We start from the raw sequence: 19,290 nt of genomic DNA on the forward strand, positions 1-19,290 counted from the left end.
CAGGAATAACTAAGATCCTAGAACACATTGGTAAGGTTTACTAAATTTCTATAATGAACTTGTCCATCTTTCAATTTGGACAGTACCATTAACTGTTAAAATGGGTGCTTACGCAAAAAACAATACTGACTGAAAAGCGAACAGTGCAGATCTTGATCAGACTGCACGGATGTGCAGGCTGATCATGATCTACACTGGTCGCAAAGGCAGAACCTATTGTGTTCAGCATGCTAAGAGTTAAAGTTTAAAGGGACTCCTCTCAAAACTTTCAAAAAACATGAAAAAAATCTTCAAGTATCTAGAATCATAAATCAATACAGTATAAGACAATATTTTATGAGTATATCAAAATTCCTGCTACTTTCATCAAATTTTTCTATGTGAGACCAATGCTTTTAAAAAGTTTTCTATAAATTTCCAGAATACAGTTTCTATAAATAAATACTGCTTGCAACTTGCCTGATAACCTTGTGTTTACTTCTTATTTTCAATTTGTAACAAAAGAAAATTCTTTATCAATCTCTTTTTTTTTAATATTAATCTGAAGGCATACCACTTTAACCTTTAGCCTGCTGCCATCAAGTGATTCTGCCTTTGCTACCAGTGCAGACCAAGATCAGCCTGCACATAAATGGTACTGCCCAAATTGAATGATAGACCAGTCCATTTTCGAAATTTAGCAGGGTAAAGGTAAAACATGTAAAAAATATAAAATAATATAAATAAAAACACTGTACAAGATGCTGCCTTCTGAAGAGGTCCTGTAGAAATTCTGGCATTAACAAAGACATCTTTTCTATAAATCAAGAATACGTTGCTTGAATTTAATTTGATTGGAGGATTTTGCCAGTAATTAAGGCAATAAAAAAAGAATGAAACATCCCCTTTTGTCACATGTTTTCCTGACTTGACATTCTCATGTAAAGATCATGTTTAATTTTTATATAACAACCTCTCCCAATGTCCCTAATTGAATAAGGTATAATTGTATAAATAAATCTCATATCTATTTCATTAACTGTACCTGTATATTTCTTTTATATTTTACATTTAATTAGCTTATTTTCAGGAAATCCAAGTACTGGTTACAGACTTAATGGCGACATTTAATGATCATATGTCAAAGATTGAAAATTAATTTTGTCTGAAAGTTCTCATTATTTCTTGGAAATAGATAAAAAGTCTAATTTGAAGAGGTTTCCCATTTCTCATATCAAAGAAATGACCTCTAATAATTAGATAAATGGACACAAGTGGTCAAACTTCAATAGAGACAACAATTTCTGGTGTATCAATGGATTTCAATCATTAACGAATACAAAACTACAGCTTTTATAAGAAAGTTCACAAAATGCAACACTAGTAAACACTCCTAGAGTAAAATACAAAGAAACTTCACTGATGGGATGGCAGATTTACTTCCACACAAATGCATGCGACATGAAAATTTAGAGATAGCCGAAAATTCAAGACAAGCTTGTTCGAGAGACCCAATTTCAGATTGATGCCAACTAAGGTCAAATATTCAAGAAAGTTATTTAGTTCCAAAATCAAAGCATAGGTTTTGCACATAATGTCCATTTGTCAACATCAATATCCATTTTCTAAACAGCTGCAACCGTTGTCATTTACTGTTCTCAATTAAAAACTTTCAATTGGGCAAAACCTGAGTGAAAATATTACGAGAATGTTTCCCTTTGGAAGAAGAACACAAAGAGCATTCACTTTTGTAAAGAAGATTGGGCAAAAGACAGGAAAGTAGACCAGGACAATGGGAAATGCCCAAGTAGAAAAAAAGAAAAACTAAGGCTGGCTCGAAAGTTGAATCAAACAAATATTTCTATCATAATTTTTTTGGTTCTTTTACTGTCTATATAATTATATTGTTGATTTATAAAGAATATGTCAACGCTAAATTTAGTTTTCTAACAATTTAAAATAGAAATATATAATTATATACACATAAAAATACTGTTCACTCTCTCATCCAGATAAAACTTCTAATATACTCTCAATACAACATTTATAATATAGATTTTTTAACACATCCCTGTACAATACAGAGACATTTGAATGAGTACCCAGCTGAAAAACTACATTAGACAATCGGACTGGCTGTGACTTTTTTCAGCTGAATTTGAATCCAGATATATCCTGTATCATATTGAACAATATCAATGATAAGTAACATTTTCCATTTGTCTTTTTTTTCTTCTTTTTGAAAGAAAAACAACTGAAAATGTAAATGAAATACAAGAACCAGAGGGTCAAGCATTTAATGACAATGAATGTCATGTTTTTATCAGTAAACATCTTTAAAATTTTAGTTTATGTGGGATTTTGTACCAAATGTTGAAATGTTCAGAACAGAAATATATTTTCTTACATCCAATATGGAAATATACAGTCAATGTGGAAAATGGGTATAGAATTAACATTAAATATAAACTTACATCCTAAGAAACCTGGCTTAAAAAAAAAAAACAGACTGACAATTTTAACATGTTATGTTAAGTGAGATGTACATGAAAAAAAAAATCCTGTATAATTAAAACATTAATCAGACACCTATAGATCTTATATATTGTTAATGTATGTACAACAAAAATATCCTCAGTTAACTGTCAGAGTAATCCAATATTAAATCAAGATTAATTTGAGCTGCACCATGAGAAACTTATTTTCGGGCTGTCAGACATTTTCCCCCCAAAAAAACAAAGGAAATACACGTATGAATTATTACCAAAGATATAGGAATTTTGCATCTGAAAACAGCCTTCTTTAGGTTCAGGAAAGTTTTAGTTTGGCTTAGTTGAACACGCTTCATAGACTACTCAGTATTTTCAAATTTAGAGGCATCTTTGAACAACATTTTATAAAAAGACAATAAACAAACGTTTATTTTTTGTAACAGAAAATTCCTTCCTACAGGTAACGAAACGCATACCGATAAGAAAATATTTTGAATGGAACTTGCACACATTCAATCAAAGCAAATTACATCAAATCTATACACAACAGAAGACTTTCAAATATTTTTAAGTGAACATCAAAATACATAACAAGAGCTCGTCGAACACGAAATGCCCCCCTTGATGCATTTAGTAGTTGCACAAGGAACAGAAATTATATGCTCACTGTAAACAAAAGTACTACCATGCTGGTTTAATCTGACCTTGACCTTTAACCTATTAACCTAACAAGAGATTACAGATTGATCTTGGCGCCAGCCACTGAGCCATTTTTGAATGTTCCAAATTTCAAGACTAGCTCAAGGTCAAAATCAATGTCAAATTTCATTTAGGTACAAAACAATGTGTATGTGGTCCAAATTTGAAAGCGGTGGCTTGAGAAATGTGAAAGCAGGTCACTAGATCAATTTCAAGGTAAAGTTCATTTCGGTAAACAGAACTATGCATATGCTTCAAATTTGGAGGCTGTAGCTTGAGAAATGTGAAAGTAGGTAATAGATAAAAATCAATGTCAAATTTCAATTCAGAACACAAAAATATGCATGCAGTCCAAATTTGAAGCCTATACCTTCAAAAATGTGAAAGTAGGTCACTAGGTCAATCTTAAGATCAAAGTTCATTTCGGTACACAAAACTACGCATGTGGTTCAAATTTGAAGGCTGTAGCTTGAGAAATGTGAAAGTAGGTCACTAGGTCAACATCAAGGTCAAATTTTATTTCAGAACACAAAACTATGCAAGTGGTCCAAATTTGAAGTCTGTACCTTCAGAAATGTGAAAGTAGGTCACTAGGTCAATCTCAAGATCAAAGTTTATTTCAGTACACAAAAGTATGCTTGTGGTTCAAATTTGAAGGCTGTAGCTTGAGAAATGTGAAAATAGGTCACTAGGTCAAAATCAAGGTCAAATTTTATTTTGGAACAAAAAACTAAAGCATGTGGTCCAAATTTGAAACCTGTACCTTCAAAAATGGGAAGTAGGTCACTAGGTCAATAACAAGGTCAAGTTTTTTCAGTACACAAACCTATGCATGTGGTCAAAATTTGAAGGCTGTAGGTACGAAAATGTGAAAGTAGGTCACTAGGTCAAGATCAAGGTCAACTCATGTCAAGGTTCATCTTGCCACTCAAAACTATACATGTGGTCCAAATTTGAATGATGTAAGTTATGGACATGAAGATTCTAAGTTTTTCCCTATATAAGTCTATATGAATCATTTGACCTCTGAGGCAGGGCCATATTTGACCCGAGAGGGATAACTTGAACAAACTTGGTAGAGAACCACTAAATGATGCTACATTACAAAATACCAAAGCCATAGACTTTGCGGTTTGGACAAGAAGATTTTCAAAGTTTTTCCCTATATAAGTATATGTAAACCATGTGATCCCCAGGGCGGACCCATATTTGACCCTAGGGGAATAATTTGAATAATCTTAGTAGAGGATCACCAGATGATGTCATATACAAAATATCAAAGCCCTAGGCCCTGTGGTTTTGGACAAGAGGTTTTTTAAAGTTTTTTCCTATATAAGTCTATATAAACCATGTGACCCTAGGGGTGGGGCCATATTTGACCCCAGGGAAATAATCTGAACAATCTTGGTAGAGGACCACAAGATTTTGCTACATACCAAATATCAAAGCCCTAGGCCCTATGGTTTTGGACAAGAAGATCAGAAACCATTTAACTATTCCTGGGCAATGTGACCTTGACCTTTGACCTAATGACCTCAAAATATATAGGGTCATCTGCTGTCATGGCCAACCTAACTATCAATTTTCCTGACACTAGACCCAAGCGTTCTTGAGTTATTGCCTGGAAACCATTTTACTGTTCCTGGGCACTGTGACCTTGACCTTTGACATACTGACCTCAAATTCAATAGGGGTCACCTGCTGGTCATGACCAACCTCCCTATCAATTTTCGTGACCCCAGGCCTAAGTGTTCTTGAGTTATCATCCGGAAACTGTTTTAACTGTTCAGGGGCACTGTGACCTTGACCTTTAACATACTGACCTCAAAATCAATAGGGTTCATCTGCTGGTCATTACCAACCTCCCTATCAACTTTCATGATCCTAGGCCCAAGTGTTCTTGAGTTATCATCCGGAAACCGTTTTTACTGTTCAGGGTCACTGTGACCTTGACCTTTAACATACTGACCTCAAAATCAATAGGGGTCATCTGCTGGTCATTTACCAACCTCCCTATCAACTTTCATGATCCTAGGCCCAAGTGTTCTTGAGTTATCATCCGGAAACCGTTTTACTATTCAGGGTCACTGTGACCTTGACCTTTGACATACAGACCTCAAAATCAATAGGGGTCATCTACTGGTGATGGGCCAACCTCCCTATCAACTTTCATGACCTAGGCCCAAGCGTTCTTGAGTTATCATCCGGAAACGGATAGGTCTACATTCCGACCGACCGACCGACCGACCGACATCTGCAAAACAATAACCCCTCCTTTTTCAAAGGGGGGCATAAAAATGCAGTGAAAATTCAAAATCCAACTTTAAGAATACATAAATATGCATTAATGAATAATCATCGGCAGTAGTATTTTCTATTTCCCTGGACGGATAAATATACTTATGAACACAAATGGTGTAAATAGTTTTAATATATTTAATGTCAAACAAACTCTCATGCCAATATTCTAATCTCTGATTTTAATGACAAAGGAAAATCATTTGGGAAATGTCATTCCTGATGCATGCAAACTGCTGTACCTGGTGAAAAACAAAAAGTCAATTCCTGAACAGGAAACTTTTTTAACATAATCGATGGTAGATAAATTTCAGGAGGATATGAACTGTTAAAATGTCAAGTATTTACTTAATACTTCAGGTAAAATTTCAACATAAATACACTTTCAACCTCAAATAAAGCCAGCTTGCTATTTAATAAGCATTCTGTGTATACTTATACATGTGTAGTATTTTAAACCATCCATACATTACATACAGTACTTTTTATACATACAATCATATTTATTCTAGGTTTGTACAGATGATGCCAAGTAACTGTAAAATTTGTGCAAAAATAGATCTTCCTGTCATGACTGCTTTTTCTACAAACTTAATGACTTTAAAAATTCTAATCAGTAAATCTGGCTAAATGCAAAATGTGAAAATTACTTTATAGCATGTCGAGGATAAACAAATCAGGAAAAGTGTTTCAATTTATGTCTATTTAAAATAATTTTACAAATAATATTAAATGTTCGTTCTCTTAATACTATTCTTCAATTACGCATTAAAATCCATTAATCAACATCAACCATAACCTTTACATTTTCAATTTTCCTACATTTTCTAAAATCTACATGAGCTGAGCCATGAGAAAACCAACATAGTGCGTTTGTGACCAGCTTGGATCCAGACAAGCCTGCACATCCGTGCAGTCTTGTCAGGATCCATGCTGTTTGCTTTCAAATCCTATTTAGAGACTGTTAGCAAACAGCATGGATCCTGACCAGACTGTGCGGTTGCACAGGCTGGTCTGGATCCATGCTGGTCTCAAACGCATTATGTTGGTTTTCTCATGGCGCGACTCAAATGACATACTGTTTAATCTTCCTGAAGAGAAGCCGGTTAACAGTAACATTTAGGACAAACACATGCAAACCTATTACAGTTAAAGGTCGTGGTTTAATATTTCAGATAACCTTTAAGCATTTCTTGCAGCTAAAATAGCAAACACAGCATTATGATCTAAGAAAAGCACTTAAAGCTAGCTTATTTCATTTCCTGCAACTGTCCTAACCAATAAAATAAGCCATTTTTGATTCCTAAAAACAAGGCACTGTTCTGTGAAGCAGATGCTTTTATTTAGATTTCTTTGTGGCAGTCCCAATATTACACTGGTTCACCTGAAATTTGAAAATAAACATTAATCAGTTTATATCTGCTTATATACATTGAGTGTAGAGAAAGTGCTCATGACATGTTATCTTTGTTCAATGACTATTTCCTGGGTTTCTGACCAGTCCATGCAAATTGGTAGGGCATTTTTGGAGCCTGGTGTTGGACTCCAAAGGAAGACGAACTAGAGACAAACCATTTCCCCTTCACCACTGTGCCTATATCAATAAATATTAGGTATGATGCATTTAATGGTAGTCATGTGAAGCTAGTTATATATTCTTATAAAATGGGAAATGAAATTTAAGCAGGTAGAGTTTTGAACATTCAACTAGTTCAGAGTTTGATCCCAGCTGCAGTCATAACAATTTCAGGCAAAGTCAGGCACATGGGTAAAAAACCAAATTTCCAAACACCAGCTAGATGATAACCCAAGCTGGGCTCTAATTCAGGTGAGGGGCTGGTGGTCTGAAATCAGTGACACTGAACAAGGAGGTCCTTAAAAAAGCTCTAGAAATAATTCAGTAAAATCTAAACAAGGTGAATTCAGAAACTTACCTTTGTTGCAAACCTAAGCGAATTGAGTGTTTCAGAAAAGTTCTCCTCCCTTGGGGAGACATTCACAAACATCAATGTTTTACTGTTTCCCCCAAGTGAATTCTGTAGAAGGTAGGTGAGCTTACTATTCCTGTATGGTACGTGATTCTCCTGTAATTTGAAATGGCATGTTTAAAAGAGCAAACTGTTAAGACGGATACAAGAACTGATAATAATGGTGCAAAGAGCATCAACTAATAGCTTGGTTCTGTCAAAATAGACAGTAACTGCCATCAAGTCTCGCCAAGTCAAAGCAGAATAAACCTCTGCAAAACGAATTTTAGAGAAACAGAAATACGGAAATTCCATAAAACAAGGTTTTCAAACATTGCATTAAGCCATCATATTCTGTTTAAAGAGCTGTTTTAAAACAAATATGCACCCCACCTCCCCCCATAGGTTTTCTAATTTTCATTCCAATGATCATTGTGACTTTGACTTACTAACCCCTATACCTTAACACATTATTTACTTCATAAAGCCCAATCATGCTATCAAATTTGAAGATACTAGGTCAAGTGATTCCCAAATTATTGAGCGGAAAAGTTTTTCAATAAAATCTGTAGATCATTTGGAAGCATAGAATGCAACCAAGAAGGATAATAGCAGACTCCATTTTGCTGAGTCTGTTCATGAGAGGTAATGAAATGTGCAACACCTCTCATGCTACCTAGCACCGGCTTAAGCGGAGCTCTATTTCACATCTATTGAATGGACTTCATGATCCCAAAGGACCTGAAAATATAACAACACTGAATCCAAGAACGAGTCTTTTCACAGCTGCCACACGGCACTGAAAAGATTGCTGTTGTGATCGTTTATAAAATTTGTGAACTTCACCTTTGACTGAATAACAAAAACAAATCGCTCACCTGACCTATTGACCTAAAGACCATCAAGATTAACATTCTGACCAAGTTTCATTAAGATATGGCATAAATGTGGCCTCTAAAGTGTAAACTAGCTTTTCTTTCAATTTGACCTAGTGACCTATTTTTTGACCCGACATGACCCAGATTCAAACTGGACCTTGAAATCATTAAGATTACCATTCTGACCAAGTTTCATGAAGATACAGTCATAAATGTGGCCTCTAGAGTGTTAACAAGCTTTTCCTTCAATTTGACCTAGTGACCTAGTTTTTGACCCCACCTGACCCAGATTTGAATCTGACCTATAGATCATCAAGATAAACATTTTGACCTAGTTTCATTAAGATATGGTCATAAATGTGGCCTCTACAGTGTAAACTAGCTTTTCCTTTGATTTGACCTGGTGACCTAGTTTTTGATCCTACATGACCCAGATTCAAACCGAACCTTGAGAATATCAAGATTACCATTTTGACAAAGTTTCATAAAGATACAGTAATAAATGTGGCCTCTAGAGTGTTAACAAGCTTTTCCTTTGATTTGACCTAGTGACCTAGTTTTTGACCCCACCTGACCCAGATTCAAACTTGACCTATCAAGCCTCAAGACTAACATTCTGACAAAGTTTCATTAAAATATGGTCATAAATGTGGCCTCTACAGTGTAAACTACCTTTTCCTTTGATCTGACCTGATGACCTAGTTTTTGACAACACATGACCCAGATTCAAACTGGACCTTAAGATCATCAAGATTAATATTCTGTCCAAGTTTCATGAAGATACAGTCTTAAATGTGGCCTCTAATTGTTAACAAGCTTTTCCTTTGATTTGACCTAGTGACCTAGTTTTTGACCCCAGATGATCCAAAATCAAACTTATCCAAGACTTTATTGAGGGTACCATTCTGACCAAATTTCATTAAGATTGGGCCAAAATTGTGACCCCTAGAGTGTTAACAAGCTTTTTCTTTGATCCCAGATGACCCAATATCAAATTCGTCCAAGATTGTATTAAGGGTTACATTCTGACCAAGTTTCATTAAAATTGGGCCAAAAATGTATCCTCAAAAGTGTTAACAAGCTTTTCCTTTGATTTGACCTGGTGACCTAGTTTTTAACCCCAGATGACCCAATATCGAACTTGTCCAAGATTTTAATGAGAGTAACATTCTGACCAAGTTTCATTAAGATTGGGCCAAAACTGTGACCTCTAGTGTTAACAAGCTTTTCCTTTGATTTGACCTGGTGACCTAGTTTTTGACCCAAGATGACCCAATATCGAACTCATCCAAAATTTAATTGAGGGTAACATTCTGACCAAGTTTCATTAAGAATGGCTCAAATTTGTGACCTCTAGAGTGTTAACAGTCAAACTGTTGACGCCGACTGACACAGGGCGATCACAAAAGCTCACCTTTGAGCACTTTGTGCTCAGGTGAGCTAAAAACAAACAAAATATAGGTCATATTTTTCATAAGCCTGATCAGGCATTCAAGTTCGAAGTTTCTGGGTCAAGTAGTTCCAAAGTTATTGAGCGGAAACCATTTTCAAGATTCAAGCCTCTGTGACCTTTACCTTTGACTTGCTAACCCCCAAAACAGTATGGTCATCTACTTCATAAGCCCAATAATGCCACTGAGTTTGAAGGGTCTTGATCAAGTGGTCCTAAAATTACCAAGCAGAAATAATTTTCAATGTTTATGTTGCTGTGACCTTGACATTTGACTTATTGACCCTTAAAAAAAAGAGGTCATTTACTTCATTAGCTCATGCTATCAATTCTGAAGTTTCTGGGTCAGGTGGTTCCTAAGTTATTTAGTGGAGGCAGTTTCTAGGTTAAGGCCCCTGTGACCTTGATCTTTGACTTACTGACTACAAGAACGTCTGGAGTTATTTACTTCATAACCCCAATCATGCTATCAAGTTTGAAGGTTCTGGTTCAAGTGGTTTTCAAGTTATTAAGCAGAATCTGTTTTAAGGTTCAGGCCCCTATGACCTTGACCCTCAAAACAATAGGGGTCATCTACATCATAAGCCCAATTAAGCTTTCAAGTTTGAAGGTTCTGTATCAAGTGGTTCTCAAGTTATTGAGTGACAAGAAAGTTGAAATTCCACGAAAACCAGGTTTTCAAACTTTGCATTACGCCAACAGGTTCTTTAAAACAAGAGGGCCATGAAGGCCCTGTAGCGCTCACCTGACCTACTGACCTAAAGATCATCAAGATTAACATTCTGACCAAGTTTCATTAAGATATGGTCATAAATGTGGCCTCTAGGGTGTTAACTAGCTTTTCCTTTGATTTGACCTGGTGACCTAGTTTTTGACCCAACATGACCCAGATTCAAACTTGACCTAAAGGTTATCAAGGTTAACATTCTGACCAAGTTTCATGAAGATAGAGTCATAAATATGGCCTCTAGAGTGTTAACAAGGTTTTCCTTTGATTTGACCTGGTGACCTAGTTTTTGACCCACCTGATCCAGATTTAAATTTGACCTATAGATCATCAACATTAACATTCTGACCAAGTTTCATTAAGATATGGTCATAAATGTGGCTTACAAAGTGTTAACTAGCTTTTCCTTTGATTTGACCTGGTGACCTAGTTTTTGACCCTACATGACCCAGATTTAAAGTTGGTCTAAAGATCATCAAGATTAACATTCTGACCAAGTTTCATTAAGATACAGTCATAAATATGGCCTCTAAAGTGCTAACTAACTTTTCCTTTGATTTGACCCGGTGACCTAGTTTTTGACCCCACAAGAACCAGATTCGAAGTTGACCTAAAGATCATCAAGATTAATATTCTGACTAAGTTCCATGAAAATAAAGTCATAAATGTTGCCTCTAGAGTGTTAACAAGCTTTTCCTTTGATTTAACCAAGTGACCTAGTTTTTTACCCCACCTGACCCAGATTTGATCTTGACCTAAAGATCATCAAGATTAACATTCTGAAGTTTTATTAAGATATGGTCATCAATGTGACCTCTAGAGTGTTAACTAGCTTTTCCTTTGATTTGAACTGGTGACCTAGTTTTTGATCCTACATGACCCAGATTAAAACTGGACCTAAAGATCATCAAGGTTAACATTCTGGCCAAGTTTCATGAAGATACCATCTTAAATGTGGCCTCTACAGTGTTAACAAGCTTTTCCTTTGATTTGACCTGGTGACCTAGTTTTTGACCCCAGATGACCCAATATCGAACTCGTCCAAAATTTTATTAAGGGTAACATTCTAACCAAGTTTCATTAAGATTGGGCCAAAACTGTGACCTCTAGAGTGTTAACAAGCTTTTCCTTTGGTTTGACCTGGTGACCTAGTTTTTGACCCAGATGACCCAATATCGAACTTGTCCAAGATTTTATTAAGGGTAACATTCTGACTAAGTTTCATTAAGATTGGGCCAAAATTGTGACCTCTAGAGTGTTAAATTGTTGAAGTCGACGGACGCCGACGGACGACGGACACAGGGAAATCACAAAAGCTCACCTTGAGCACTCTGTGCTCAGGTGAGCTAAAAACAATTCAAACTAAACTTACATGGATTTTGTAAACTATTTAATACACTGTGTATTGTATTCACAAAAATAAAATAAAATAGTTTGAGTTCCATGGAAACAAATAACCATTCGTTCCTTTTGCAACATCTGGTGGTTAAAATCTCTTATCAAGCCAAAGCAACTTACCAAAAAACCTGAAATTTTCAGAAGCGTTCATCTGTCATTTTGTAGCATTTTGGAATTATCACATCATTTCATATTATCCGGATAACAAGGGTGTAGGTGGTATATTTAATTTAACTTTAATGCAAATATCAGACCTTTAAAAATCGATACACACAGGTATTTTGTGTTAGACAAAGTTATGTCAATGACAAGCGAAGACCCATTACGTGTTCAGAAGGAAGTAAAATTGTAAACTAAAACAATTAAAAAAACTTGGAGAGAAAAAAACAACAATGCTAAGTTTGAAATTAATGTTATCAAGATGAAATAAATTATTGGACTTAGTATCTTTGTAATCTGCAACCTTTTTAATGTTAAATTAAACACCGATAGAACTTCGTTGGGACAGGATATCACATGATAGAATTTATTTGACCTATATAAACAAGCCACCTTCTTGTACGCAACTTGAAAAACACTAAAAATGGCAGAATATAGCAGATCAGTGGTAGCAGCCTCTGATGAACTGAAGGATATTTACTGTGAACCTTGTGTGAATGATGGTAAACAAATTGAAGCTGAAGGATTTTGTGTGGACTGTTCCGAGTACCTGTGTGGACAGTGTTATAAGAACCACACAAGGTATAAAGCCTTCAGACATCATGTGCTTCAAGATAAGGATAAAATGCCAGTAGATACAAGAAAAGCTGGTGCCAGAGATGTCTGCCAAGAAATGTGTAGCATTCACCCGACAAAGATTATAGAATATTTCTGTAAGTCATGCAACAAGCTTGGTTGCCATGCTTGCATCACTGTCAATCATCGTCAGTGTCAAAATGTTGACCACATACCTAACATTGCCTCTGACCTAGAACAAAGTGAAGAATTTAAAGAATTTACAAACAAGCTCGACAACATGCTAGAATCAATTAATGGAAGAAAGAAAAAACTTAGATCATATATAACTGAAACAGATGAAATGAAAAGCAAGGCAAGGGCAGACCTGAAAAAGCAGCGTGATGAAATAAACAAATTCTTTGATCACCTTGAGACAGAAATGGAAAGAAGAATTGAAGATATTGATAAAAGAAACAAGAAAATTTTGAAAACTGCCACATTTGCATTGGACTCCATTGGTGATGATCTTAAACAAGTCAAAACTACTATTCACACAAAACAGAAAAATGGGCAAAACTGTGAATTATTTATAGCTGTCAAAAACTATAAACAAAAAATGGAGACTGTTAACAAAGAATTTGAAAAATTAGATGGTGGAAACAAAATTCAAGGATATGCCTTGACAACTTCAACTCAAATTAAGGAAGTGTTAAAGAACACAACTGAAATATGTAGACTGACAACTGCAAAATTTGTGTCAGAGATTGATATAAATACTGACAATGACAATAATGACATGATAAGTGCCCGGGGACTTGCAGTGGTACAAAACCACTACCTTGCTGTACTTAACCATACAAACAAATCAGTAAAAGTGGTAGATGTAAGGAATATGAAAGTAACAAATGAAATGAAAATGAAATGTGACCTTGTTCAAAGTATAACTAATGTGAATAATAATCAAATTGCAGTGACAATAACACATAACTTTCAAAACAAAATCCAGTTTCTGTCAGTGTCAATGTCTGGTTCCCTCAGTAAAGGTCATCAGATAGCTATTGATATATTCTGCAAAGATTTAGCTTATAGCAGAGGAAGTTTCTTTATGTTACATTGGGGAAAAGTTAGAATCACTGACATGCAAGGAAAGACTCTGAAAATAATCAACACTGAGGGTTTTGCTGATAGTATAGCAGTAAGTCCAAACAATGAAACTATCTATCTGGCAAGTTACGGTAAAAACACCGTTACAAGTATGACCCTAGATGGCAAGGTCAAGGCCATCTACAAGGACAAAAACCTGAAATCACCAGATGATACAACAATAGACAGTGAAGGTTTGGTATATGTTAAAAGTTTGGACAGTATCCATCAGCTAACAGAGGACTGTAACAAGATTCAAATACTTCTGAAGGATGTGTATGCTTCAGCAATCACCTACTCAAATACGGACAACCGACTATATATAGGACTAGGTAGTGAAATAGAAGTGTATCAAATAGAATAGCAAAATGAAATATTAAACAGTGAAAATCACTAGGACACACCTTGTTCTCTGAGATAAGAGTGGAAATAGAACCATGATCCATACAATGTAACATAGGCTTGTGATTCTTTTTATACCAGTTCTATAATACTAAATGATGATCAATATGACTTTGTGTAACAAGTTTCAAGACAACAAGAATGCCTAAACACAGAACTTAACACTGAAGAAATTAAAAATTCATTAGCAAACTATTTAAAAAAAAATCTGAAGACATGACTTTCTTTATCTAAGATTTTCCTGCTGTATATGGATTACCTAGTAAATTGCAAGACTCATCATATGTTTTTGTGAATATAGAAGTAGGAGGAATATAATATTTCAAACTTACAAAAAGATGGAATGCCCCTGGCCAATATTTGGAAATTTTGAGCATTCAATATTTATGTACAACCTCAACAGCAAGTACAGTCGAAACTCGATATCTCGAATTTCAAGGGACCGTGCCTTTTATTTCGAGATAACCGAAATTCGAGTTATGAGAAAGGACGTATGGACGAAATGATGAAAAAAGTTGGTTTAGTCACGAGTTTTAATAAACAAGAGGGCCATGAAGGCCCTGTATTGCTCACCTGACCTACAGACCTAAAGATCATTAAGATTAACATTCTGACCAAGTTTCATTAAGATATGGTCATAAATGTGGCCTCTAAAGTGTTAACTAGCCATTCCTTTGATTTGACCCCATGACCTAGTTTTTGACCCGACATGACCCAGATTCGAACTTGACCTAAAGATCATCAAGTTTAACATTCTGACTAAGTTTCATGAATATACAGTCATAAATGTGGCCTCTAGAGTGTTAACAAGGTTTTCCTTTGATATGACCTAGTGACCTAGTTTTTGATCCCAACTGACCCAGATTTAGATCAGACCTAAAGATCATCAAGATTAACATTCTGACAAAGTTTCATTAAGATATGGTCATAAATGTGGCCTCTGAAGTGTTAATTAGCTTTTCCTTTGATTTGACCCCGTGACCTAGTTTTTGACCCGACATGACCCAGATTCAAACTTGCCCTAAAGATCATCAAGTTTAACATTCTGACTAAGTTTCATGAAGATACAGTCCTAAATATGGCCTCTACAGTGTTAACAAGCTTTTCCTTTGATCTGACCTAGTGACCTAGTTTTTGACCCCACCTGACCCAGATTTACACTTGACCTTAAGATCATCAAGATTAACATTCTGACCAAGTTTCATTATGATATGGTCATAAATGTGGCCTCTACAGTGTAAACTAGCTTTTCCTTTGATTTGACCTGGTGACCTAGTTTTTGATCCTACATGACCCAGATTCAAACTGGACCTTAAGATCATCAAGATTAACATTCTGGTCAAGTTTCATTAAGATTGGGCCAAAATTGTGACCTCTAGAGTGTTAACAAGCTTTTCCTTTGATTTGACCTGGTGACCTAGTTTTTGACCCCAGATGACCCAATATCAAATTCGTCCAAGATTTTATTGAGGGTAACATTCTGACCAAGTTTCATTAAGATTGGGCCAAAAATGTGACCTCTAGAGTGTTAACAAGCTTTTCCTTTGATTTGACCTGGTGACCTAGTTTTTGACCCCAGATGACCCAGTATCAAATTTGTCCAAGATTTTATTGAGGGTAACATTCTGACCAAGTTTCATTAAGATTGGGCCAAAAATGTGACCTCTAGAGTGTTAACAAGCTTTTCCTTTGATTTGAACTGATGACCTAGTTTCTGACCCCAGATGACCCAATATCAAACTCGTCCAAGATTTTATTGAGGGTAACATTCTGACCAAGTTTCATTAAGATTGGGCCAAAAATGTGACCTCTAGAGTGTTAACAAGCTTTTCCTTTGATTTGAACTGATGACCTAGTTTCTGACCCCAGATGACCCAATATCAAACTCGTCCAAGATTTTATTGAGGGTAACATTCTGACCAAGTTTCATTAAGATTGGGCCAAAAATGTGACCTCTAGAGCGTTAACAAGCTTTTCCTTTGATTTGACCTGGTGACCTAGTTTTTGATCCCAGATGACCCAATATCGAACTCGTCCAAGATTTTATTGAGGGTAACATTCTGACCAAGTTTCATTAAGATTGGGCCAAAAATGTGACCTCTAGAGTGTTAACAAGCTTTTCCTTTGATTTGACCTGGTGACCTAGTTTTTGATCCCAGATGACCCAATATCGAACTCGTCCAAGATTTTATCGAGGGTAACATTCTGACTAAGTTTCATTAAGATTGGGCCAAAAATGTGACCTCTAGAGTGTTAACAGTCAAATTGTTGACAACGGACGGACGGACGCCGGACGCCGGACACAGGGTGATCACTAAAGCTCACCTTTGAGCACTTCGTGCTCAGGTGAGCTAAAAAATGTTCATGTTCTATTATGAAAAAAATCTATTTTTTATTATAACTATGACCATATTTTTCTATTTTTAGTTACCCAATGTCATCAAAATGACCTTTTTGTCAGCAAAAAAAACAAAAAACAAAAAAACAAAAAAAATGTTTTTGGATCTCAGTGAGATTTGAACAGACACCCTTCCATTCTACAGCACAAAAATCTATTTTTTATTTCAAATTTGACCCCATTTTTCTAATTTTAGCTACACTGACCTTGACCCTGATCCAAGTGACCTCAAATACATTCCCAACCTTTTGTGTTTGATAAAAGCTATCTACACACCAAGTATACTGACCAAACTAAAGATATTGAGTGGAAGCCATTTTTCTATTTTTAGTAACAGTGACCCCAAATATCATTCAAAGAAGCTTGCTGTAAGGAAGTCAAAACTAAAATTATAAAGCGGAAACCACCTTTTTGAAGATCACATTGAGAAAAAAATCTGTTTTTAGAGGGAAAGAATCTATTTTTAGTAACTGTGACCTTGACCTTGACCAAATGGCATTAAAATGACTTTTTTTATCACAAAAAAAAAGAATGTTTTTTTTCACTTTTTTTATCTCGGTAGGATCTGAACCAACGCCCTCCCATCCCACTGACTAAAAGGTAGCTTTTGGCCCAACGCTCTAGACCACTGTGCCACAGTGGAATTTTCTAAGTGTGAAGATTAAATAAGTTATCCTGACCTTGAATTTGACCCCAATGACCCCATATACAATCCCAACCTTGGTTTTTCTATAAGCTACCTATATGCCAAGTTTAATTTCAAAACATCAATGCAAACTAAAGTTATAGAGCGGAAACCATTTTTTCTATTTTTAGTAACAGCGACCTTGACCCAAATGCAATCCCAACCTTCGTCTCCTTACCATCTACAGGCCAAGTTTGGTGTTTATAGCTTGTTCCAAACTAAAGTTATTGTGAGGAAACAAAGTTTGACGCCCACCCGCCCGCCTGCCCAACCTACCCCAATCTAATAACCGATTTTCTACGAAAACCTGGTTAAAAACCGTTTTCAAGGTTCAAGTCCCCCCCCCCCCCCAAAATAGGGGTCATCTACTTCATTAGCACAATGATGCTACCAAGCTTGAAGGTTTTGTTTAGTGGCAGACCCCTGTAACCTTGATCTTTGACCTTAAAAACAACAGGGGTGATCTACTTCATAACCCCAATGATGCTACCAAGCTTGAAGGTTTTTTTAAGTGGCAGACCCCTGTAACATTGATCTTTGACCTTAAAAACAACAGGGGCGATCTGCTTCATAAGCCCAATGATGCTACCAAGCTTGAAGGTTTTGTTTAGTGGCAGACCCCTGTAACCTTGATCTTTGACCTTAAAAACAACAGGGGTGATCTACTTCATAACCCCAATGATGCTATCAAGCTTGAAGGTTTTTTTAAGTGGCAGACCCCTGTAACCTTGATCTTTGACCTTAAAAACAAACAGGGGCAATCTACTTCATAAGCCTCATAATGCTAGCAAGTTTGATGTTCTTGGTAATGGTTCTCAAGTTATTGGGCTGACACCGTTTGCTCTACCAACAGATGGACTGACTGACCAATAGGTGCAGAGCAATATACTCCCACTTCTTCCAAGGGGGCATAAAAGGGGTCATCTGGAATAAAAATCAACTTATTTACCCATACCTGCATATACAAATAGCCTGAGGACAAGTTGAATTTTCTGTAGAAATCAGTAATGCAATTACATGTACCAATTAATTGAATTATTTGCAAAACGCTGCTAATATCATTGTTTACTGGCCAATTATTAGTGATTTCAAATGTAAAATGCATCCAAAAATAAACAGGAAATGCTTTGGCACTTGCAGCTGCGTTTTGCTATGTCCATTGACGTAAAAAAGACTGGCGTCAGTTTCATTGTGGTTATTTGCAGTATTCAATACATTTTTCATGTATAAGTGCTGTCTGCAAAAAACATGTCAGACATCCAAAAACCTCTCCTTGGCAGTAGAGGATGTCAGCACAACCAGAACAAGAGGGCCATCATGGCCCTATATCGCTCACCTGTTATCATGGCACTTGAGGACAAGAAGGTCCTCAGAAAAAATATCTAAGTCCAAAGGACAGGAACCACAAAGGGAAGAAATTTAACCAAAAAGAAAAAAAATCTTAAAAGGTACAGATATGTTAAAATACACCTAAAAATTGGAGGTACCATCCATGTTGTACCACAGAAAACTGGTCTCGTGTTTTCCCTACGACCAATAATAAAAAAAGTTACTAAAAATAAGCTATTTATAGTAACGTAAAAGGGAAGTAATTAAAAAAAATAAATATTGTAAATGGACAAAAGAAGGATCTGCCAAATAAATCTGTTGACATAAATGAAATTTCAGATCAGTATCTTCATTAGTTATGGAGATATAACAATTTTAATTTGAAATAAAGGGAGATAATTTGACATAAAATCAGTCCATAGTTATCTATCCAGATTGTCTCAGTCCAACTAATAACAATAATGAAATTTCAAATAAGTCCTGTAAGTACTTACTGATATAAATCCATTTTGATTACAATAAGGGGAGGTAATCAGATATAAAATACCTCTGGAACCTATGATTGGATCTGATTTGTCATGGAATCCAAGATTTATTGTTGTTGAAGATATTTTGGAAGTTTGTATCAAATTAAACCATAAATGAAGTCTCTATATGGCTGCAAAAGCCAAAAAAGCCAATTTTGGACCTTTAAGGGGCCATAACTTTGGAACCCATGATGGAATCTG

The 19,290-nt window shown here is 35.8% G+C and overlaps 1 protein-coding gene across 1 annotated transcript in view; it reads right to left on the reverse strand.

The window, feature by feature from the left end:
* Window positions 1-6,470: 6,470 nt before the first annotated feature.
* LOC128552061 (carboxy-terminal kinesin 2-like) overlaps window positions 6,471-19,290 on the reverse strand; it is a gene marked incomplete at its 5' end in the record, with an annotated part of 53,071 nt that continues 40,251 nt past the window's right edge. The window contains 2 exons of the mRNA XM_053533057.1: window positions 6,471-6,852; window positions 7,403-7,552. Of these exons, the coding sequence (XP_053389032.1) occupies window positions 6,808-6,852; window positions 7,403-7,552 (195 nt within the window). The remainder of the gene's footprint in view (window positions 6,853-7,402; window positions 7,553-19,290) is intronic.

This window comes from Mercenaria mercenaria, unplaced genomic scaffold, assembly GCF_021730395.1.
Source record: "Mercenaria mercenaria strain notata unplaced genomic scaffold, MADL_Memer_1 contig_1992, whole genome shotgun sequence".
Classification (NCBI taxonomy): domain Eukaryota; kingdom Metazoa; phylum Mollusca; class Bivalvia; order Venerida; family Veneridae; genus Mercenaria; species Mercenaria mercenaria.